This window comes from Pelobates fuscus, chromosome 1, assembly GCF_036172605.1.
Source record: "Pelobates fuscus isolate aPelFus1 chromosome 1, aPelFus1.pri, whole genome shotgun sequence".
Lineage (NCBI taxonomy): Eukaryota > Metazoa > Chordata > Amphibia > Anura > Pelobatidae > Pelobates > Pelobates fuscus.
This window is the reverse complement of record NC_086317.1, coordinates 389355100-389379849: the sequence shown is the minus strand read 5'-3', so window position 1 is coordinate 389379849 and position 24750 is coordinate 389355100. Positions and strand designations below refer to the sequence as shown.

At 42.3% G+C, this 24750-nt stretch overlaps 1 protein-coding gene across 6 annotated transcripts in view; it reads left to right on the top strand.

The window, feature by feature from the left end:
* The window catches only part of IKZF4 (IKAROS family zinc finger 4), a 39275-nt gene that overhangs the window by 3790 nt on the left and 10735 nt on the right, over positions 1–24750 (top strand). For all 6 annotated transcript variants that reach the window (XM_063426758.1, XM_063426750.1, XM_063426778.1 and 3 more), the window contains exons 2-3: positions 12739–12793; positions 14562–14663. In XM_063426758.1, the coding sequence (XP_063282828.1) occupies positions 12739–12793; positions 14562–14663 (157 nt within the window). The remainder of the gene's footprint in view (positions 1–12738; positions 12794–14561; positions 14664–24750) is intronic.

The window sequence follows — 24750 nt, the reverse complement described above, 5'->3', positions numbered from 1 at the left end:
ATTTATTTTTGTTCGTCCCCCCTTCCTGCTTGATACATGGCAGGGAGGGGGGCTCTCAGTCCCTGGTGGTCCAGTGGATGGGCTGTGTAGGAGGGGGCTGGCAGAGAGTTTACTTACCTCTCCTGCAGCTCCTGTCAGTTCCCTCCTCGCGGCTCTCGCGAGACTTACACTGGGAGCTGACCGAGGTGCTGACCGGACCGCCGCGGAGGAGAAGGGAGCTGACAGGAGCTGCAGGAGAGGTAAGTAAACACTCTGCAGCCCCCACAGCCATAGTCTGTATTATGGCAATGCAAATTGCCATAATACAGACAGTGACTCGAGTATAAGCCGAGTTGGGGTTTTTCAGCACAAAAAATGTGCTGAAAAACTCTGCTTATACTCAAGTATATACGGTAAGCGTTATTCATAAAAATTGGACACCCCTGATTTACAGAGTTATTCACAAAAGTGGGAATTCAAAGTGAATTTCAAATTTAAAGACAGAGTAGGCGAGCTGAAAGCATAGCTGTCTTAGATAATTTTTCAGTTTTGGTGCCTGTGCAAGGATTGCCAATGTAATATTAAGTAGAATTAAAAAGGGAGGGAGAGAAGGATGTGGGTAGGAAGAGAGTTGGAGAGAAGATGGAAGAAAAGGGGAAGGGGGGCATTTGCCAGAACCAGGCCCGGATCCTGGTCACCTGTGTACCTGGTTACGTTATCAGGGGTTTTGTACCACTGAATGAGGAGTTTAAAACCTGATTCCTGAAATTCCTGGTGTAAATATGTAAGACCATTCTTCCAGTGTAAATTAATGTTTCAGATCACATTCCCAATATTTAGTGCAGTATGAAAGAGATGTGTCTTGTGAAGGGGAGTTCAGATCCGCGTGAAGGTGTGTATTTGTTCGAAAGCATAGTGATTCAAAGTAAGTTGAAGGGCAAATGGACGCCGGCAGTCATGCTGAAACAAACCAGTAGTTGAGGGGGTTGGTGGATATTCAGTTCAGCCAGTGTGCTAAAAAAAAGGCTATTCCGAGGCGAATGGGTTATGGGAGGCCTAGTGAAAAATATGAATTGTTTGCCTGTGGCTGGAGGGACCCGGAAGTTCCAGGTGATGGCCAAGATAGGTAGTCGACTGAATTTTAATTTGAAGAACTGTGTGCTTTCATTGATTTTATTTCTTCACGTAAAGGAATGTCGATCCTACAACATCATTAAAGGGACATTTCACACACCTAAAGTACTTTAGCTCGCTGAAGTGCGTTTTGTGTGAAGAGTTTTTAAAATTCAAAATGTATGATACCAACTGCAAATCAATAGAGACTACACTTTTATAAATTAAACTTGTTATATCCCCTGGCTGTCAATCGTCAATCAGTCCAGTTACTTCTTGGTAGTTTCACTCCTTGGAGGCAGACTATTAGGCAGAGCACCTGCCTTGCAAAGACTACTCATTGGTTGCATTGGGAAGTCTGTGATTGCACAGCCACAGAATGGCTCCATACAAGAGACCTGGAAGCTGGTTTTAGATATACCCCAATGACAAAATGCTTAATTAAAGGAACACTATAGTCACCTAAATTATTTTAGCTAAATAAAGCAGTTTTAGTGTATAGATCATTCCCCTGCAATTTCACTGCTCAATTCACTGTCATTTAGGAATTAAATCACTTTGTTTCTGTTTATGCAGCCCTAGCCACACCTCCCCTGGCTATGATTGACAGAGCCTGCATGAAAAAAAAAACTGGTTTCACTTTCAAACAGATGTAATTTACCTTAAATAACTGTATCTCAATCTCTAAATTGAACTTTAATCACATACAGGAGGCTCTTGCAGGGTCTAGCAAGCTATTAACATAGCAGGGGATAAGAAAATCTTAATTAAACAGAACTTGCAATAAAGAAAGCCTAAATAGGGCTCTCTTTACAGGAAGTGTTTATGGAAGGCTGTGCAAGTCACATGCAGGGAGGTGTGACTAGGGTTTATAAACAAAGGGATTTAACTCCTAAATGACAGAGGATTGAGCAGTGAGGCTGCAGGGGCATGATCTATACACCAAAACTGCTTCATTAAGCTAAAGTTGCTCAGGTGACTATAGTGTCCCTTTAATTGTAAAAAATAATTAAATACTTGGAGTGCTCCTTTAACTTCAAGTAGGACAAATATATATTCTTAGAACATTTGTATAGATATATATTTTTTAAGTTGGATGGTGTTTCCCAATTCCTTATCAAATTATTGAGACTTGGTGTTAATTATTTTGGGAATCTGTTTTCATTTAATTTTCTCATGCTCCTGAGCATACAATAAAACTGAAACAATGCAATGGACTTGTTATCTGATCCTAAAATGTTGTTTCATTTCAGCTGGAATATATATATATATATATATATATATATATATATATATATGTATGTGAAGCGGGAGTATTGGGGAAAAAAAACAACAACTATATAAGACATAAAGTTTTGGTAGTGTATTAGAAAGCCAGAGTCTACATTTAATCCTTCATTTCTGGTGTTGAAATATTTATAATGTATAAATACCTCCTCCTACCTCCTGGCCCCTCTGTCTTTTTCTTCCTATACTATCCCACATGCCAAAAAATGTTGGGACCTAATTTGGTCCGCTTAAGTTTTCTTTTTGGCTTACATTGGGAGTCATTTTATTACCCCCTGCTCTTTGGGAGTTCCTCCTCTCTCTTAGGAAGCTTCAGGATATGACCCTGTGCAAAAATTATCCTCTGAAGGAACCCCTTAGTGACCCAGGGCAATTTGCTGTAACTCTGAGGTTAGCAAGTTAAAATACCATGGGACTACCCCCTCCAACCGAAAAAATAATTTACCTGAGGTTGAAGGAAACAAGGTCTTGGGATTCATCTTCCTTGGAAAAATATTGCTTTCTGGGAATGTAAATGTCTTTTCAATTCTTCGTAAATTCATCTCTCTACCTTACCTGTAAAGAATCTAGAGATAGGTATGTTTAGATTTCTTCTACTAATATTTCTTTCCAAGAATTGCTCTGAATTTCCTATGCATTCTCCAGTTGTAATTTCATGAACTTGTTCTGGGGACCCTTTCATTTGACGTGCAGGTTTTTTATAACCTCTGAACGTTTGCAGCAAAGTTGATGTTCAGTCCGTGCTATTTTGTGCACCAAATGAGGATGCCGTGAATGTGAGATTATACAGATTCGAGGATGGGCGGTAGCAGCTTTACTGTGACCTGTGCTGCTATCTACAACATTTTTAAGCTGAAAATATGCAATTTAAAGTCCTAAGCATTTTACTTTGCCCTTACTTGTGATTATCCAGTAGACCTGGTGCAGTTTTGAAGGCTTCAAGTATGGTTTAATTCCACTTCGCTTCTGTCCTGTAAGTATTAAAGAGACAGTACATAAAAGATTAAAGATACGTTCAAATTAATTTCACTAAATTTTAAATTCTGTTGGTCCTTGTTGTCTGTGTCTGTGTCTGTGTGTATATATATATATATATATATCTACAAAAATGAAAATCCAGCGCACTCCCTTATCTACTAAACCGCAATTTTGGTGCTGACAGATTATTTATATATATAAAAAAATAATCTCTTTATCAGGTATCCAAGGTCGCCTGGGTGTTTGTCAGCCTGTTCAGCAGCTGTTGAATGTAGACGGGGGTGGCAAGGGAGCTGTAAGCATCTTGATATTCTTCCCCTGCACACGCTGCTGTGACGCCGGGAGCCGAAATATGGCGTCACTCCTGCCACGGCATCCCTAAACCGCGAGAGGGAGCAGAACAAGAAGATTACAGCAGCCCCACTGGACCCCACGGAAAGCATCCAATTAAGCTCTCCCAATGCATCTCTTCGGGGACTATTCTGTGCCTCTGTGCGGAGTGTGTAAACACTGAATGTAGGTGCTGCACACTATGCAGCACTAGACTAGGAAGCACCTCTATTGGCTGTCTGAGTGACTGTCACAAGAAGTGTTACGAGGAAGTAATGAAAATGAGTGTTTACATTGAAAAGCTTGCAGAGAGAGGCTATAGACACCAGAAGCTGTAGCGGTTCTATTGATTACAGCGTCCTTTTGAGAAGTCAATTTTTGTTGTTGAAAATAAAGCTTTGTAAGTTTAAAAAACAAAACAAAAAAAACAACCAAAAAGAACTCCTAACTTTTTTAGCTAGCTCATAGATTCAAAGATATATCTATATCTTATCTGTAAATCCTGTAACCATTATCCTAACCCTTAGTCACCCATAGCCCTGTTGGCAGAATGTTTTGCTAGCTGAAGTTTGCATATTGTTTATTTTTCACACATTCCAGTTTAGTGAATAAATAATGGGTGAACCTTGCATCCTATGAGCTGTGAATTTAAAATCACATTTTAAATAGCTAAAGTTTCATGTTGTGAAAGAAACTGAATATTAATAATCCAGCAGAATGATGGGCTTGTTCCTCCAAAGAAGAGTCACACTCTTTTTTGAGCAGATCACATTCTTCTTCTGAACTCTCTAGATATGAATCCTGTCTGTGTTCTGACCTTGTATGCTTGGAGAATTGTATAGCTTCACTGACTCCCTCCGCCACTGCCTGTCTTATGAAGGCAATAACGTCTGTGTGGTTAGACACCAAAGGTTGACTCATGCAGCCAAACTGATGCAAGTTATTCACAACTTCTTGCCTTCAGCCTCCAACTCATCACAAACTTCACCACGGGTAGGTCTAGGTCTCCTGTCTGCGGAAGTACTGGAGATTTTCTTGCAGTCTGGCCGCCCTTCTCTCTTGGCCCATAAAGTATGTATCATGAAAGGGAAATTTCCTCTTTAGATATATCAGAGAAGACAGCCCACACTGCTTGAATACCAGGATTTACAAGTAATCCTCTTACCATTTTAAAATTGTTTGACTCATTACTATGGTATGGTGTCAGGGAACACCTGTCACCATAGCCACTACAGTGGGCTGTTTTGTTATGGCTCTTGGAGTGCCCTTTCAGAGTTAATTTAAATTTCATTGGAGATATTAATTAGTTGTGAAATATATTTATACATATACTTTCTTAGTGTATGGAGTAATAATAATGTATTAACATCTTATATTAGTCAGTATTAAGCACCTCTCAAAGTAAAATCCTTATCACTATGGTAACCATTATTTAAGTATCACAAGATATATATATATATATATATATAATTATATTTATATATAGAGAGAGAGAAACTGTTTTATGCAGTCCTTCCTGTCATGTAATCAAAATTGGATACAGTTTTGTTGAAAATCTGCAAAAAAATTTCAGTACGGTTTACAATGTAACCTTTTTGCACTTTGATATGGATAGTCTTCTGTGTTCTAGGCAAGAGTTTATTTTTTATTAATCAAGTAGTTTTATTAATTTGGTTGCAATTACAGAATCACTCTTGTCATAACGTCACATTAATTGACAAAAAGCCAGCAGGTTGCACTCCACAGTTTTATACTTCAAGAGTGCTTACTCATAAGCAAGTGTCCCTCTTCTCATGAAGATCCAAACATATTAAAGGGTTACTTCAAGCACCATGACAACGTCAGTGTTTTGCATTGGCCATGGTACTCGGAGTCTGCAGGTTTATCCCCTCTGCCTCACCAGCATCATTATTGAGTCGTCGTTAGGCAGACCAGTACTGGCTGTCTAAGGTTAAGGTGCTAACTCTAATGAAAAGCTGAAGAGGGCAGCAGTAAGTCTCACAGAGATTCATATGGGAAATAGAAGTCTTCATATACAGAATGCTATTTCACTTAAAGACTAAAACAAATAGAAAAAGCATAGATTAGTATATCAGGGCAGAAACAAGTAATTAATGCCCAAAACACACCCTTTTTAGAGCCAATGAAACCTCTACCAAAAACAGAATAGACTCTATAACCCCAATCTTAGGATATAGTCACTTTGGAGAAATCCCTAGGGTGAAACGCGTTAAGTGTAGACCATTGGATTTTATCTACAGTTTTGTAAGTTTACTTTTAAGTTTCTGATTTTTATAATAAAGCTAGCTTTCTTTTATTATCCTCTTTGAATTTCTTTGAAATTTTATTTTAAATTATTTATACAGTTGTTTTTTTTTCTTTTTGCTTACAAAGCAATGACCTATCACACGTTTGTTAAAAAAGAAAATTGGAAGCATTAGGAACTGTATGACAGTTGTTCCAATCACTTTGCCAAGAATATAAAAAGAAACGTATAACATAAACTTAGGTAAACAGTAACCATGCAAGTTGGCACATTTTGCATGGTATAATCTTGCATATAGTTTATAAGCAACAACCAGAGTTCCGATTTTAGCTTAAAAAAAGGCAAATAAGGATTCCGTGATTCTCTCCATGTGATTCTTACAGTGGTCTGCAACTTATATATTCCCGAATGAGCGGGTAAATAGGTCAAGCTTTCGTTTATGGCTTCCGTCTGTCGGAAGAGTAATTGGAGTATACATGTAACCACACTCAGAGTCCATAGAGCAGTACACTGCCTCTTTTGATCTGTTTTATCCTGCTTCACTGTTATCCGTAGTGGTGGTCAAACTGCTACATTCCATGCTATGGAATCTGTAAGTGGGATACTTCCATTGGAGTTTTCTTTTATTTTTTCCCCTTCTTTTCTTTCTATGTCTTACATTCATATTTTGGCTGAGCTTCAACATATTGGAGGTCTATTCCCCATGGTTGGGCTACATACGTCATTTAGGTGGAAGTCTGCACTGAAACATGCGTCTTTTTTTTTAATTTAAAAAAATAAATAAAAATTATTTCACTTTATTACACTTTGGTTTATTTACACAATGTGCACTAATTAGTTTGTAGTTTATTTAGGTAGCTGTGAATATCAATGTATAGATTGGGCTGCTGAAAGGGGGAGATGGAGTGAACATCTAGGAAAGAGTGGCACAGGCAGGTCTATTGTTCTCTAGATTTAGTTTAATAAGCCAACTTACAATTCGAACACTTGGTTTAGTCAATGTCTCCTGTAGTTGATTAGCTAATTTATAACTATATAGAGTATTGTCTATCTCCCTCCCCTTATTTCTTTTTTTTTTTTTTTAGCAATTTACTGAGATCGTAGTAATCAAGGCTACATTTCATCTCCAATTGCAATATTTGCTTTATTTACCTGGAATTTTTTTACTTTATTTATAGAGAGGTCTTTTAGACTTACGATCTACATATGATTCTATTATAGGGAATTATTTGCTAATCATCGATTTTCCAATTATCTCCTACCTCTTTATTTCCTCTCTTCTTTATTATACAGTGTTCTTTAAGAACATTATAGTCATCAGAACTACTGCAACTTAAAGGGACACTAGAGAACTCATTGACGTGGTCTGGCTGCACTGTCCCAGGTCCTGTAACCCTGCAAAAATAATTATTGCAGTTTTTAAGACTCTGCCATAATACCGTTCAGGGTTAACTCCACTTCTAGTGGCTGTCTACCAGACTACACATGAGGACTCCAATGTCACCCAAATCCATATAGGAAAGCATTGATGGGAGGGGGTAGCTATAGTGCCAGGAAAACACTATAGTTTCTCTTTAATGTAGTAGTAGTAATGGTGTCTATAGCAAGTTCCTGCGGGCATTTTCATGTAAATACTGCCTTTTCTTAGAAAAGGCAGGGGTGGTTAGAAAATCTTTACTTCAACCAACCCCATCTTCTCTCTATTTGGGGTGGAGGGTTCTTAGTTTGGTCTTAGTTTGATTTTTTTTTTTCTGTCAGCCCTCTATTACTTGTTTTTGTGCATCTTTAGACATTTATGTATTGTTATCTCTTTCCATAAGTTATTGTGGGCCTTATAGCCACATTTATGGTTCTTTGTGTTTTGTCATTTCATTTACCGTACCTTTAAAACAACAAAATATCCACCATTGTTAATTTTGTACACCAGTGCATGCAGATGCACACACACTTAAAGGACCACTACAGACACCCAGATCACATCAGCTCAATGAAGTGGTCTGGGTGTCAGGTCCCTCTAGTTTTAACCCTGCAGCTGAAAGCATAGCAGTTTCAGAGAAACTGCTATGTTTCACTGAGGGTTAATCCAGCCTCTAGTGGCTGTCTCACTGACAGCTGCTAGAGGAGCTTCCGCGATTCTAAGACACTGAACGTCCATAGGAAAGCATTGAGTAATGCTTTCCTATGGGCGGTTTGAATGCGAGCACGGCTCTTGCCGTGCATGCGCATTCGGAGCTGAGCGGCGGAGGGATCCCCAGCGCCAAGGGAGTCCGGCGCTGGAGAAAGGTAAGTGCTGAAGACACACACACACTCTCACGAACAGATGCATACACACTAGCTAACAGACACACACATTTACTGACAGAGACACACTCAGCGACAGACATACATACACACTCACAAAACATACACTCTCATTGACAAACACACACTCACTAACAGACATCAAACAGGCTCAAACACAGTAACACAAACACACTCAGTAACAGACACACACAGTAACACACTCACTGACACTAGCAGACACACTCAGACACTCACAGTAACACTAACACACACACAGTAAGACACACACTAACACTCACAGTAACAGTAACCCTAACACACACACACTAACACTCACAGTAACACTAACACACACAATAACACTCACAGTAACACTAACACACACAATAACACTCACAGTAACACTAACACACACAATAACACACACAGTAACACTAACACACACAATAACACACACAGTAACACTAACACACACAGTAACACACACAGTAACACTAACACGCACACTAACACACAAGAACACTCACAGTAACACACACACACACTAACACTCACAGTAACACTAACACACACACAGTAAGACACACACTAACACTCACAGTAACAGTAACCCTAACACACACACTAACACTCACAGTAACACTAACACACACACTAACACTCACAGTAACACTAACACACACAATAACACTCACAGTAACACTAACACACACAATAACACACACAGTAACACTAACACACACAATAACACACACAGTAACACTAACACACACAGTAACACACACAGTAACACTAACACGCACACTAACACACACAGTAACACTATCACGCACACTAACACACACAAGAACACTCACAGTAACACACACACACAATAACACACACAATAACACACACAATAACCCTAACACACACAGTAACCCTAACACACACAGTAACCCTAACACACACAGTAACCCTAACACACACAGTAACCCTAACACACACTGTGTGTAAGCAGGGCCAGCCTCGGGGGGCCCAGAGGTGGCCGGCTCCTGGGCCCCCCAGGAGAAGAGGCTGTCCCAGAGTGTACATACCGGGTCGCAGGGGCGGCCGGGCCCCCTGGTGGGCCGGGCCCGGTCGCAGCCGCGACCCTGGTATGTACGCCACTGTTCACAGCAACTACATTAATTTGCCTGAGTAATAAGAAACAGGGTGCATGCACCATTCTTGTGAAATGAGATTGTGCTTCCTAAACAGTCAATCAAGTATGAGGCAGGAGGGAATGTGAATAAGACAGCTGGTGTTAAATCCACTGTCAATATCATGGCACTGGAGAAGGGGTAAGTATTGTATTAGAAACACCTAAAGCAGTGAAGTGTATAGTTTATAATGAACTATATTGTTTTGCTTTTGGATGCATTTTCTTAAAGATTAACATGATAAATTCACTTTAAAACACTTGGCAAATATTTCATTTTGCAGATATGTCTTCTAGATCAAGCAGAACTTTTTATATAAAATATAATTTCTACGGATGTCTTTAAAGGGATACACTAAGCATCAGAACACCTTTTGATTAATAATGCAGTTTAGTGTATAGCTTATGCCCTTGCATACTCACTACTCTGCCATTTAAAAGTAGAATCACTTTGCTTATCAAGAAGGAGGCTGCTTGTAGTTTCTAGCAGGCAATTGGCAGAGCAGGAGATAATACATTAATAATACAGTAATATTATAATTATATAATACAATTATACAGCTGCCCATTGAATCAGTTTTTTTTATTCAATTCTCTGAACTGCAATGCAATATGAGGCACCAGAGTTATAAACGTAATGGCACAAATGTTGCTCCATTTTAGAAACGTATTGACTTGCATGGAACTCATTGCATTGTTTGCATGAAGCGTAGTGAGATTTAAAGGGACACTTCACTGAAAGAATGGGAAAAAATATGAAATCACTGTTTAGTGAATATATACCCCCAATGAGTACATGCATATATTTTCAAAACTTACAAAAGCTGCAGTTCTTAGCAAGCCCTCTGTTTGACAGCCAGGGGTTTTTCTAAAGCTTATTTATAAAAGGGCCAATTTCTTGCTGAAATTGGCACTTTTACAAACTGTGGTTAAAATAGCACATTGAAGGGCTTTTGGGGTGTGGAGTGGTAATTTAAATATCTGCTTTCAGAATAATTTAACTTCCTAAAGAGAATTAAACACTGTATTAATGGGAAATGTGTTTAATTGTTGCATATATTGGAAACATGAGAACAATCTCTCATAAAGCACAGCAACACATCATAAGAAAGGCATTTTCTCTGCAGTTGTCTTTAGGATTATCTGTGCAGACAGAAATTATTTATGTTCATGATAGACTACCTTTCCTAACAAAAAGTGATGCGTTTCTAGAAATGATTTACTCTTATTTTGATATTTTAAAATTGGTGTTCTCCAGGAACCATGGCAGTGCCTTCATGAAGTGATGATAAATGACATAAGGAGTATGGCATATAATTATGGTGGAAGGAATGTATCAACTTTTGTGTTTGACTTGTGGCTGCTGGGCAGGAGAGAGTTAAGACCTGTTTGAATAATGATCACATGTAATGCTTGAGGCAGTGTTTCAACAGGGAACTGTTCAGATTGTTCTAGCTAGGTAATAATTTCTAAGAGCAAGGGATTATCATTTTCATGGAAGATGTCTTCCAAAATTATATTAAAAAGAACATTTTATTTTATGCATCCACGTATGTATATTCCCCATATTAGTTATTAAATGTTTTAACCTGGCCATTTACATATATCAGAGTTCCAACTTGCTCAATCAAAGTAGCATTAGCAAGTAGAATATTTTAATTCTGAAAACTCTTTTAGATATAATTTAATCTGTACCACTAATGGACGCCTTTTTTTTTTTTTTTTATTGAATGCATACATTTATACCTGTTCCAAATTACCAACCTTATGCTGTCACATCTAACTTGTAGATTGTACATGGCTTGTTAATTATGACAAAGGTTATTCTTTTCATTTAAAAAGTGCCAGCTCATTGTGGCGTTTTGTACGGTAGATAGGTGTAACATAGAAGTAAAAAATTTAAAATTTCTTAACCAAGCTTGTACATTTTTATAGCAATCTCTGAATTATTTAGATTACCGGTACTTGCCTTATTTTCCCCCACGCCACAACTGCCATTCTGCCCCAGTTCATTAAGGGTACCTTTAGCAAATGTATTATCATTGACATTAATGAAGGGGGACTAGTGGAATGAGATTGAGTAGACAGACTTCTTCAAAAGAGAAATCTGAGGAGGGGTAGCTTGAAGAATGTAGTGAAAACAGAATTCCAATGCCATTCATCTTTTCTATATGCAGATATGAAACTGTGGCTAAGCAGAAGGCCGTCATAGCATATCAAGGTAGTAGAAGCATGGTCAGAGGTTTACATTAATGACTTGGGAAACTAGAAATTAAAGGACAATGATTAGATGATTTTTTGTTTAGGCTGAGGCTTCAGTGTAAGTGTATGAGTTGAAGATAATGAATTTGTTAAAGACCATTAAGTAATATTAACTATTAATAATATCTCCAGCCACAAAATAGCAGAAGAGTTAACGAGAAGTAGGGGGAATGGAACTTATACGACAAGATATTGACTAATGTTTAAGGAAGGCAGAGAAAGAAAAAATAAATTGCATAAGTTCCTTGAATGAGGGAAGCAAAGTAGAATCTGCATATTAAATTGGGTAAATGAAAGCAGAAATATGATTTAGTGCTAAAATAGAAAAGTAAGATTAAAGGGACACTATCGTCACCAAAATAACGTTGGCTTAATGGAGCAGTTTTTGTGTATAAATCATGCCTCTGAAGTCTCACTGCTCAATTCACTGCCATTTAGGAGTTAAATCACTATTGTTTCTGTTTACACAGCCCTAGCCACACCTCCCCTGGCTTTGACTGACAGCCTGCATGAAAACAAAATGGTTTCATTTTCAATCAGATGTAACTAACTTAAAAACGTTTAATCCCCTGCTCTCTATATTGAACTTTAATTACATACAGGAGGCCCCTGCATGCTATTAACAGAGCAGGAGATGAATTCTAAATTAAACAGAATTTGCAATAAATTAAGAATCTTAATTAGATGACTGTCTACAGGAAGTCTTTAGGAAGGCTGTACAAGTCACATGCAGGTAGGTGTGACTAGGACTGCATAAACAAAGTGATTTACTCCTAAATGGCAGATAATTGCACAGTAAGACTGCAGTGGCATAATCTATACATTTTCTGTGAAGTGAAATATATATATTTTTTATTTTTTATACAGATTTCCAGATTAATAGGTGGGGTTAGGGAGCTTTAATACCTCTTTAGCAACAATAATTTGTAAATGTGGTAACATTTACTAAAGACTGACCTTGTTGTACTAAACCAAGTCTCTCTTACGATAGGATTGGTGACTGTAATTGTGTGTAAGCTAGTAAAATTAAAACTAGCACTGTGTTTATCTTGTGTTACAGAGAAGCAAGTTGAAGATGGAAATTGAGGACTACAATGGCCGCTCTTATATCTCTGGTATGTGTATCCTCGTTTTAATTTTGTTTACACTTAAACTGAGCCGTTCATGGCTCTAAGCACTGGATAGCTTTTTTTTGGGGTCTGAAATGGAATTGCAACAGTCTTATATGGGAAATGTACTTTCATTCGGAAAAAAATAATTTCCATTATTATTGAAGACCTACATATTGGTTATAGGACAGAAAGTCAGGCAGGTTAAAAATATAAAACATTGTTCTCCGTGCAGTAAAATACACACACCGCTACCATTCGCCTTAACAGAAATGCTGGCTCTGCTTTCCTATACATGATCCTTTTTTTTTTTTTTTTTTCATCGTTGCATTCAGCACTGCGGCTCCATGCTTCCCTTAATGCACATATGGCTCTAAACCTTTGTATATCTTAAAACCACTTGCAAAAGCTGCAAACCTTTTTATGGGTCTTTGTAAGCCCTTCCCTTGTAACCCAGTCCAGATTTTCTGTAGCTGTCCAATTACAGACTTCCCCATGCAGTTCAATTAGAAGTTTTTGCAAGGCAGGTGATCCTTTTTTCTTTTTTCGCTTTAATGCATTAAGTTGGCTCACTCCAAGTTAAAAGGGTAATCCAGACGTGGATCCTGTGCTCACTGTGCCTAGAGGGATATTCGCTACACCTCACTGACGAGGGTCAGTCTGGGGTTGCTGTATCTCTTGTGCAGAGGGAACTTGCTGGCATTTCGGATCTGGACTGCCCGTATGGGTGGGACCAGTCTGATATGCTTCAGATATGTTCTCTCTGTAATGGCACAAGATGAGCAAAAACAGTTTTGAGCCCTGTGCGGGGATGTACCGAAGGGCAAGCTAAAGAGTCTCTCTAAGCTTTTGTCCGTTCTCAGAGTTCTCATCATTTTTTTTTTTTTATATATCTCAGCAATTGCCTGCTTCTTGAGGTTAACTTCACTGAGCTAAACAATCAGAAAGCAACAGTACCGGTTGCCTGACAGCCAGAGGTGGTAACAAGTTTAATTTATAAAAGTGACACTTTCTGTTAAATAAAATAAAATAAAAAAGGATACACTCTTCACACATTAAGCACTTAAGCTTGAAGTGCTTTAGTTGTCTGGAGTGTCCCTTTAAATGTCCAGGATGCCAGCCTTTGCCGACATAGTATGCAATCTAGGGTAGCCATCGTATCCCAGGAAATGAACCCTTTGCTTTGCATGTCAGCAATTAGGTCCTGCTGTTGCGGTACATGCTAGGGACCGATGCCAAAGAACAGAATAGTCACAGTTTAGTCTTGGTCAGCACTAGTGATATTCAGCCCTGCATGAAAATGGGAGAATCGGTGCAGGGTGCAAAATATATTTGAATTTGAAGGAATCAAGGACAAATGAATAAAGCTTGAATATTGAATCAGTGAGAGAATCCATTGTTTTGCACTTCATTAGACATGTGGACAATCTCTATGCCATAGAAAAAGGTCCACATAAAGTCTCTGTTCAGTATAGAACCAGTCTGGCCAATCTGCTTTAATGTGGTGTGACTGTGCATCTGTTTCATTGTACGTGTGTTATGTGTGTATTTATAGCTTTTTTTTTTAATTTTTTCTTCTTCTTCTGCTTTTCATAAACGATTATTAAAACTACCTGTGGAATCTCTATATTGTGTTTTTACATGCCCCTCTAACCTTCTGCTCTGTAATACTGTAACTCCAGTGCATTGGAGTTTATTTCATATTTCTGGTATCCTGCCACTTGATACACCACTCCCTGCCTGCCTAAACTAAATGTTTTCCTTGGCACTGTAGCTGGTGACTCTTCCTTGGAAAAGGATTTCTCAGAAGCTTTGATCAGACCCACTGTGAGTACTCCAAATAGTCGCCATTCATCCCCGACCCGATCGCTGAGTGGTAAGTATATTGTCCTTCTAAAAACTTTTATTTACCGGACAGATGCTTTTTCAGATGTAAAATATTCTTTAAAAAAACTACTGAACATACATTGGACTTATCTGATTATCAAGGCTGTGATTTGGAATTTGTCATTGGTGTTTTATGCCCTAAAGAAATTGAGCATGGTATTGGTGGTCCCTTTGTCTGGATACATACAAGTCTGTATACGCTATAAGTCTGTATATGCTATATAAAAATTGCAGCATGTTGCATTTTTAAAGAACTATTACTTGGATTTTATTGTCTACTTATGATTAATCCCTTATTAAAACGTGGAACCCGTTAAGCTTGTTTTTGGATGCTGCACTGCTGACTTAAATTCATGAATTTATTGAATATAGATTTTATTATGACCACAAAAAAATAAAACCAAGTATTTACTTGTACAAAATGCAGTAACTATGTTGTTGTTTACTAACAAACTGTTTAATGTAGAATTCTAATGAAGCTAATTGGATCCATTTAAAAAAAGACAATACATATACATGCTGTTTAGCCATAATATTGAAACCACCTGCCTAATATTGTGTAGGTCCCACTCATGCTGCCAAAGGCATGGACCCCACAATACCTCTGGATGTGTCCTGTGGTATCTGGCACTAGCAAGACATTATCAGCAGATCCTTTAAGTCCTGCAAGTTGCGAGTTTGGGCCTCCATGGGGTCAGATTTCTTTGTTGTTCCAGCACATCCCACAGATACTCAATCCGATTGAGATCTGGGGAATTTGGAGGCCAAGGCAACACTTTGTCATGTTCCTCAAACCATCTGTGAAGAATTTTTGCATTGCGAAAGGGTGCATTATCTGCTGAAAGAGGCCACTGTCATCAGGGAACACCATTGCCATGAAGGGTTGTGCGTGGTCTGTAACAATCTCTACATGTCAAAGTAACATCCATGTTAGTGCCAGGGCACAAGGGTTTCCCAGCAGAACATTGCCCAGAGCATGACACTGCGTCCACTGGGCTGCCTTCTTCCCATAGCTCATCCTTCCTTCATCTCTTCTCCAGGTAAATTATGCACATGCACCCACCATCCACCTGATCTAAAAGAAATAGATTCAGACAACCTTCTTCCATTGTTCCATGGTTCAGTTCTGATGCTCACACATGAAAGTGCTTTTGGAGGTGGACATGGGTGATCATGTGTTTGCGGATATACAGCAAACTTCGAATGCACCGTGTGTTCTGACACCTTTCTATCATGGCCAGCATTTAGATTTTGGAATTTAAGCAACAGTAATTCTTCTGTGTGATTGGACCAGATGGGTTAGCCTTAGCTCCCCATGTGCCTCAATGAGCCTTGGGCGGCCTGGACCCTGACACCAGTATTCCTTCCTTGCATCACTTTTGGTAGGTACTAACAACTGTATACCGGGAACAGCCCACAAGACTTGCCATATTAGAGATACTCTGTCCCAGTCGCCTCACCATCACAATTTGGCCCTTGCGAAGTCACTCGGATCACTGTAACCTGCAGAACTTCAGAACACAAAAATCCAAAGATGACCCATCGTTTTTATTTCAGTATCAATGGTTCAGTTTCAAATTATAAGCTGAACTTCCATCAAGACAATTACCAATAAAAAACACACACACACACACACACACACACAAATAGGTTATGTACTAACCCTCCACGAATGTTTGAACGCACCTTTTAGGCTCACTCTAGGTCCGAGGCCACGATCACCATGTGTTCCAAACCTCGCTGGCCACCTACTACCCAAGCCTTGCTGCAGTGTTACCACAACAACTGGGGAGCTATTTGAAACCGCAAATCCCTTTATTAAAAATTGAAAGACTCTGTGATCTTTTCTTCAATCACCTCTGTAATTGGCCAACCAGTTGCCTCACTTTAATACAGGACTGCCTGGGGCTCCCCAGTTACACTGGCACATACTGTGAACATAAGGGTTGTTATGCCTGATAGAAGTTGGGGTCCCTTGTTTGGAATTCTGCTGGCAACATAAGGACTACCTCGGGAGGGCAGACCTAATGTAGAGCTGTCCAATGCTGGATAGAATATTACAAATAAAGTAAGGAGCTTACTTGTATGCCCTCACATATAGCCCCAATCAACCGTGTCATTTCAAATAAATACTGTTTATGTATAAAAACAAAATTGGCATATGGGCAAAAAAATTATATGGGGGGGAAAAAAAATTATATTTAGGACTGAACCTAGTGTTATGTAATTAAGAGTGCGCCATTCACAACACATTGTCCATTGTGTATGGGAAAAGGGAGTCAATTGCAGAAGCCCTGCCACAAGAAGTTACTGTTACCTCGAGTTGACAATTTATAACTATCAATTTAGTCATGCTGTAATATTACCATCGCCAGCTAATGACTATGTATGACTTAAATTGTTACACGTCCTAATCACCTGGTAGTGTGCTTAGTTCTCCACTACTTGTCTAGGCTCCATGTTACCAAATTTTATTCGACACATGTAACTTTACCTTATATAAGCGCAATATCAACACCTCCGGGTTCGTAAATATAAATCAAATTATTCACACCATGGACTATGATCAGTCTCTCCATCCATCTAAAATGAGCCCCATTTTAAGGGAACTTTTCATATATTCTCACTGATCCTTGTGCGTGTTCTTTCTCTGAATCTCTTTACTTTAAATGATTTTTATGGGTTGAAATTATGAAACATTCCTTGATATCTTGTGCAAACACTGAGCAGTACAATTTAGAATTTTAGAGCAATATTGGCAAACTGATCACTGATCCAGAGTGGTTGTATGGGCTCTGTAGATTGCACATAATTTGTAGAAATGCATTTTTATTGATTGTACCGGTCTATATATTCTGAATTGAATTGTTTTTTTTTTTTTTTTTTTTGTAAATTCTTTATTGTGATGTTCAAGTGAGTGCTGTAACACATGCTTATCCCACTACATCATATATGCGTTGTAAAACAAGTTGAACAATGACATCAATAGTGTAAACAGTATGCATTATCGTTTTTGAGCAATCTCACATGTGTCAAGCATCGTAAAAGCTGTCAATCAATAGGCTATAAACAAGTGTAACAAGTTTAGACGGGTGCTTGTCTCATAGCTAGAGCAGTTTCAATAACAGTAACAATAACTGGTTAAATGCAAAAAAAAATTAAAAAAAAGAGCCGTTTCCGAACCCTATTCTAAGGGTCTTCTGGAGAGTTGTGCTTATAAATCGGACAGTTTAAATGAAGGATGTAGCTTCAGTATCGAAATTATGTGACAGGTGGAGCAGGAGAGTGTTCTCGACCATCATTAGAGACCCCTGTCCTACGGGTTATGAGGTTGAGTGTATGAAGGGAAATTGGTCGCTTGGTAGGTTGGATCGTTATATGGTCAAGAATTCGGGTACGGAGTTGTTCCACGGGTCACGTGTGTGACAGATAGAAGCTTGGTTGTGTCTGCCTAATAGTGTAACCCGCTGGTCAGGTGTGGGTTGTGTCGCCCCATGATGTCACTTATCTGGTGCTACATCCCCTTCCTCCCGTCGGTCGAAGGAGTCATATTTTGGAGACTATTTTCTCCATATGTTCAGTTCCTTATTACCTCCGTCGGTCGACAGTTTATTAGGTCAATGATTCAAGCCAGTACGCATCACTTCGTGTCATGGCGGTATATCGTACTTTCAGCATGATCGGGTCCTCCCCGCCCCGACCTCCTCAGGCGCAGGTCAGGCCGCCCCAGCGATGCCCTTCAGAGAAGTCATATGGGCTCGAGTAAACATAATGGATGTAGGTAGGTAGAAGAGATGGAGTAAGTGGGGAAGAGGAAGGGGGGGAGGGTGGGGAGGGTAGAGGGGGGGGGGAAGAGTGTGGAGAGCGACATGTGTCAGAGTGCGCCCAGGCACCCCCCAATCCCCAGGGGTTGTGGCGTGCGCTAAGACCCTCCATGTCTTGGTCGTGATAGGTAGACATACCAAGGGGTCCAAATTTCGACGTGTTTGGTGCTCCTCCCTAGTAGGTCCGCGTACCGCGCCTCGGCTGTGTGTATTTCTTCCACTCTCTGTAGCCATTCTGCAGTTGTCGGTGGTTGGGTTTGTTTCCATCTAACCGGTATAGACGCTTTCGCCGCGTTCAGCAGGTGCCTCAATATTGATCGTTTGTATTGGGCTATCGAGCTTTCCGTGCAGTGAAGGAGGGCCAATTCTATGCTAAAGTCCGGTAGGTCTCCCAGGATAGCCGTTATTTCCCTTCGTACGTCCTCCCAGTATGGCCTGATCCTTGCACAGTCCCACCAGATGTGCCTAAGGGTACCAGTATGTGACTCACACCTCCAGCAGACATCTGTGGTATCCCTAAATATTCTGTGCAGTAGCGACGGGGTCCTGTACCAATGGGAGAGTAGCTTAAAGTTGACCTCCTGATACTTGGTGCTTATGGAACTTTTGTGTTGTAAGATCAGTATCTGTTCCCATTGTGCTTCGGTGTACGTTCTAGCCGTCAACTCCTCCCATTGCCTCTTAAACGCAGTGTTCCGTGTGTGATCACCTGTGATCAGTTGTTGGTAGATAGTTGAAACTCTACCCTCTACCCCAGAGTCGGCTATGCAGAGGTGTTCGAACCACGTCTGTTCTCTGTGGATTGCTACTCGGTTTGGGAGGTTGTAATAGAAATGACGTAGTTGCGCATAATGAAATCTGTGCATCAGCGTCAGTTGTGGTACCTCACTCCATTCCCTTATGGTTTTCATTCCAGTATTGCTAAGGACCTCGGATATCGGGACATAACAGTCCCCATCTCCCTCGATTGGCCAGGCCGATCTGCGTAGTCCCCCACCTATTCCAGTATTGTGTGTTATCGGGATCAAGGGGCTTGGTTGAGGAGAGATGAGTTGGTTCCGCCTTAAGTGAGACCATGTCTTTAGTGTTTGAGTAATGGGTGATTCATTGCCCAATTTCGATGTCGCGTCTGCCGAGCCTTGCCATGTGAATCTGTGAAGGGCATTGTTTGTGCTTACCCTATCTAGTGCGACCCACAATTTGTTGTTGGATGCCGCATGCCAGTCCCTGATCCGCTGTAACACCGCGGCTTGGAAGTATTTGCGTATATCCGGTAATGCTAGGCCACCCCAATTCCTAGGCAGGCACAGCTTGTCATAGCTAAGTCGTGCTCTTTCTCCCTTCCAGACATATTTTATTACTGCTGACTTAAGGGTTGCAAAGAATTCTGGTGGGATGTGCCAGGGGATGGTGTGAAAGTGGTAAAGCAGTCTTGGGAGGATGTTCATCTTAATCACTGCTATGCGTCCCTGCCAGGAGATGTGGTCGTAGTTCCAGTTTTTAAGGTCGAGTAGTATTGTGCGTAATAGGGGAGCATAGTTCCTAGTGTACAGTTCTTTTGGGTTGCTGGGTATCCAAATTCCCAGGTATCGCATCTGATTCTGGCACCAATGGAAGGGATACTCGCGTTTGATCCGCTCTCGTACATCTGTGGGGGTCGAAACGTTCAACAATTCGCATTTAGTCAAATTAAGCTTCAGCCCTGATAACTGGCCATATGCGTCGAATTCCCTCATCAGGGTTGGCATAGAGTCAGCGGGGTTGCTCACAAAGAAGAGCATATCGTCCGCATATGCGGCCACCTTATGTTCCTGGTTTCCGTGGTTATACCCCCGAATCTCCGGGTTCCGCCTAACCCTGTCCAGAAATGGTTCTAGGGTAAGGGCGAACAGGAGTGGCGACAGTGGACAGCCCTGCCGAGTGCCGTTATGGATAGTGAAGGTGTCCGTGAGTGCGCCGTTCACCCTCACTCGAGCGCTGGGGTCGGTATAGAGTGCCTCTATCCAGGTCATCATACCCCTCCCCATGCCAACTTTACGCAGTGTTGCCAGCATGAAGCTCCAAGTAACCCTATCAAATGCCTTTTCGGCATCCGTCGAGAGCAGAAGCAATCCCGTTTTTTCTTTTAGCGCCAAGGCTTGTATGGAAAATGCTCGAAGTGTGCAGTCTCTGGCTTCCCTACCTGGTATAAAGCCCGTTTGGTCTGGGTGAATGAAGCGTGGCACAAATGTTTGGAGTCTAGTGGCGATGATTTTAGTGAAGAGTTTCACATCAGTGTTAAGGAGCGAAATAGGCCTGTAACTGCTGCAGTTTTCGGGGTTCTTGCCCGGCTTAGGCAGCACTGTGATTGTGGCTGCTAAAGTTTCTTGGTGAAATTTGTCGCCCTGTTGGAGTCGGTTGAGGGCTGCCATGAGGTGGGGAGACAGGATGTCTTTAAACAACTTGTAGTATCCTGTTGAGAGTCCATCTGGTCCCGGTGCTTTCCCTTTTTTCGCTACCTTAATTGCTGCTAGTACTTCTTCCGTGGTAATTGGGGCTTCCAGGTGGTCTGCTTCCTCAGGTGTTAGGGCGTCTGGACTGAATCTTTGTAGGTATCGCGTTGTTGCGTTCTGCAGCTCTACTCGATGGGCATCAGAGGACGTCGGTGATATATTATACAGTTGTTGGTAATAGTTACGGAATTCAGTGGCTATTGCTTCCGGGAATTGTGTGAGGGTGCCATCAGTCTTCCGTATCTCGTGTACTTGCGCCCTGGCTTGTTGGGGTCGGATCGTGCGGGCTAGGAGTCTCCCACTCTTGTTGGCGTGAATGTAGAAGAACGCCTTGGACCGCTGTGTCGCTCTGTGGTGCTTGCGGGCCACGAGTTCCGCTAACTGTCGGCGGGCATCCAGTAGTGAGCGATACTGCTCCTCAAGCTGCGATCGCTTGTGTTGTGCTTCCAGTTTGGATATCCGTTCGGTGAGTTCCAGCGTATGTTGCTGCGATTCTTTCTTTTTTCGCGAGGCAATTCGTATGAGATGTCCCCGGAGCACGCTCTTGTGCGCTTCCCATTGCGTTACCTTCGACACATCCGCCGTATCGTTCTCTGCGAAGTAGTTGTTTAAATGGTCTGTCAGAAGCGCTTTCACTTCCGGGTCTGACAGGAGCGATTCATTCAGTCTCCATGCCGTCTTAGTTGGTCTGAATAGCGGGGAATCCATATTTATGGATACTGCACTGTGGTCCGACCATGGCGTCGGTGTGATTTCAGCCGACTGCAAACGTTGCAGTCCTTCCTGTTGTATGAGAACACAGTCAATACGCGAATATCTCCTGTGGATGGCCGAGTAGTGTGTATAATCTCGGACCGTCGGGTGTAGGGTTCGCCACGCATCCACCAATCTCAGGTCTCGCAGAGTCTTCCTTATTGCCCTTATCGCGGTTTGTGGTATGCTACTGTGTCCTGTCGATGAGTCAACTAGTGGGTCAAGCGGTGCGTTGAAGTCCCCCCCTATGACAAGCGTTCCTTCTGTAAAAATTGCCAGTTGGCGAATCGTTTTGCTCAGAAACGTTGCTTGTTTTGCGTTTGGCGCATAGACGGAGGCGAAAGTGTATCCTCTTCCCGAAATCGTGCCTTTGATAAAAAGGAATCTGCCGTTAGGGTCAGCTAGTTGGTCCGTCAGGGTGAATTTGATATCAGCCGCTACCATTATAGCTACGCCTACTTTTCGGGTATCTGTGTGGGTGCTATGGTAGTTGGTTGGGTATCTGCTGTTTTTCAGCCTGTGGGTGTCTGATGCTTTAAGGTGTGTTTCCTGCAGCATCGCTACTGAAACCCGTTTGCGGTGAAGTTCTCGCAGGAGGTGTGATCGCTTCTCGGGCGTGTTGAGGCCTCGGCAGTTCTGCGTTAGGACGCAAAGGGGTGCAGCCGTGTACGCCATTGTGATAGTGTGGGTACGAGCGCAGCCCTCACCGTGGTCAAGTTCTGGGGTCCTAGGTCTAGATGCCTGTGCGCACCCCAACTGCCAAGGGATGGGAGATGGAGGGGTAGGAGAAAGGTAGTTGAGGTGGGGGGGGGGGGGAGGGAGGAGGGGAAGGTGAGATTATAGAGTGTGCAGTTACAGGTAAGGAAGAGGAGGGTCGTAGCCCCCAGGTGTTAGGACTCCTAAAAAATAAGTTGCGGCCCGATCCACGCCCGGTTCGGCCCGGCCCGAGAGGTCCCTGGTGAGGGGTCACAGTAGTTTTCCCTCAGAAGTTAAACGTTCCCCCAATATGGGGGGGTCCTGTGTAGCTGGGTGGATTACAAGACCGCACCGTCTCCTAGCAGGCTAGGGCAGCCGCGGAATTGGGTCCCCCAGTAGGTCGGTCTACGCAGGTCTAGTCTGGGGTAGTGGCGAGACCTGCTGAGTCCAACGTCTCTGCCTGCAATATTGCAGGAGCTCAAAGGTTAGGAACTTAAAAGTGTGTGTGGCTCGCTCAGTGAGATGTCCGTTTCCCACATGTTTCCAGTCATATGTCTGTAGCTAAGTCTCTTAGGGAAGCGATCTGTACGGTCACGTCATAGTGGGGCATGGGTTAGTGTCCAGTAGGCTGGTGCGGTATGAGTGGCTATTGGCCTTATCTTATGCTTGTGTGGTCAGCGCAGTGTATCGTTGAGCTATCGCGCGCTTTGGGTCGTGGTGTGTAGGGTTGAGGGTGGGGGGGGGTGCATTATGTGGTCCCGTGTCCCTCCATAAAGGTCCTTGGGTAGTGTCCCCTGCGTCAAGAGTATGGGGTCTAGTTACCTGTCCGCGGTGTAAAAGTTCCTGCGTGTGTGCGTATATCTGGTTGCGGCATATGTGTGCGTCTACGCGCGCGGTGATCGCGCTGTGTTGTGGGATCACATGCTCTCACGAGATACATTACATCAAGTATACTGTGTTACTCATCTGTATTGTCCGGGAACCCATTTATGCCCTCTCTCTGCCAGGCTTGTCTTCAATATTCCACTACTAAAACAGTGTATAGCCCAGAGTGACATAGTTTCAGTCCCGATTTGTCCCCCCCCCCCTTGTCCCACTTCCTTCTAAGTCATAGATACACTAATCACTACCTTGTTCCCACCCGCAGGACCACCTCATCTAATAAAGCCCGATAAAACATTTTCAACAAAATAATATAATATAATACAATTCAATACAATACAATGACCCATGGTTAGGTTTCTCTAGGCACCTCCCACCCCCCCGACCATCCCACTGGCAAATCTTCAGGTAGTCTCTAGAGTGCCAACTTGGTACGACAGGAACGCTTTCGTAGTACCAGAAGTGTTACCCTGTAGCTTGAGCCCAAGTGTCCCGGAATCTGTCAACAGTCCCGTGGAGTGCCGCAGCTTGCAGGACATGTGCACATTCGGATCTGTCCCACCATGGGCCGCAGCCTGTGAGTTTGGTGTGCCATGTGTCCCTCCCCCAACAGGCCCCCCCACCCCAGTTAACTCAGGGTAGCCTCCCGGTCCAAGGGGTGTGCTATTATTGTGCTGCCATGCCTGGTCTAGGGGACCATGTGAATACCCCTTGCTTGTGTATGCGTGCAAACAGTACTTATCTGTCTTCTGTGGTGCTCGGGACGACGCTGGCGTCTGAAGGTATCTGCCTGCTCTGGTAGGGTGCACGTGTCGTGGTCGGCCATTCGTGCCTGGTGGGAGTGGGAGGGGTGCCTAGCCTCACTCCTCAGGGTCCGTGGGGATTAGTTGTCTGCGGGCTTGCGGGCGCTGTGGTGTGTTGTCTCTTCTTCTGCGCTGCTGGCCTGGGATTCGGATCCCTTGCCTCTGTTCTGTTGGCCCCAGGATCCAGTCGGTGACCTCTGTGGGTGGAAGGTTAAGGCGCTGCAGGAATCGTGGAACTTCCTCTGGCCATCTTAACGGGAACCATTCTTCGTGGTGTCTGGCTAAGAGCATAAAGGGGAAACCCCATTTATATGGGATCCCTCTATCCCTGAGCAGCGTAGTGATAGGTCTCAGGGCCCTACGTGCCTCTAGCGTAAGGGGGGACAGGTCCTGGTAGAGGGCCACCTCAGCGCCACTGAATTGCCAGGTGGGTCTCGAACGGGCTCTGTGCATTATCTTCTCCTTTAGTTTGTAGGAATGCATACAGCATATAATGTCTCTTGGCGAATTATCGGTTGCGCGGGCTCTATTAGCCCTGTGTGCCCTGTCGAACACCATGGATTCCGGCGCTTCCGGTCCCAATATGTTTCGGAATAGCGTCTGTAATTTGGCCTCGACGTCCTCTG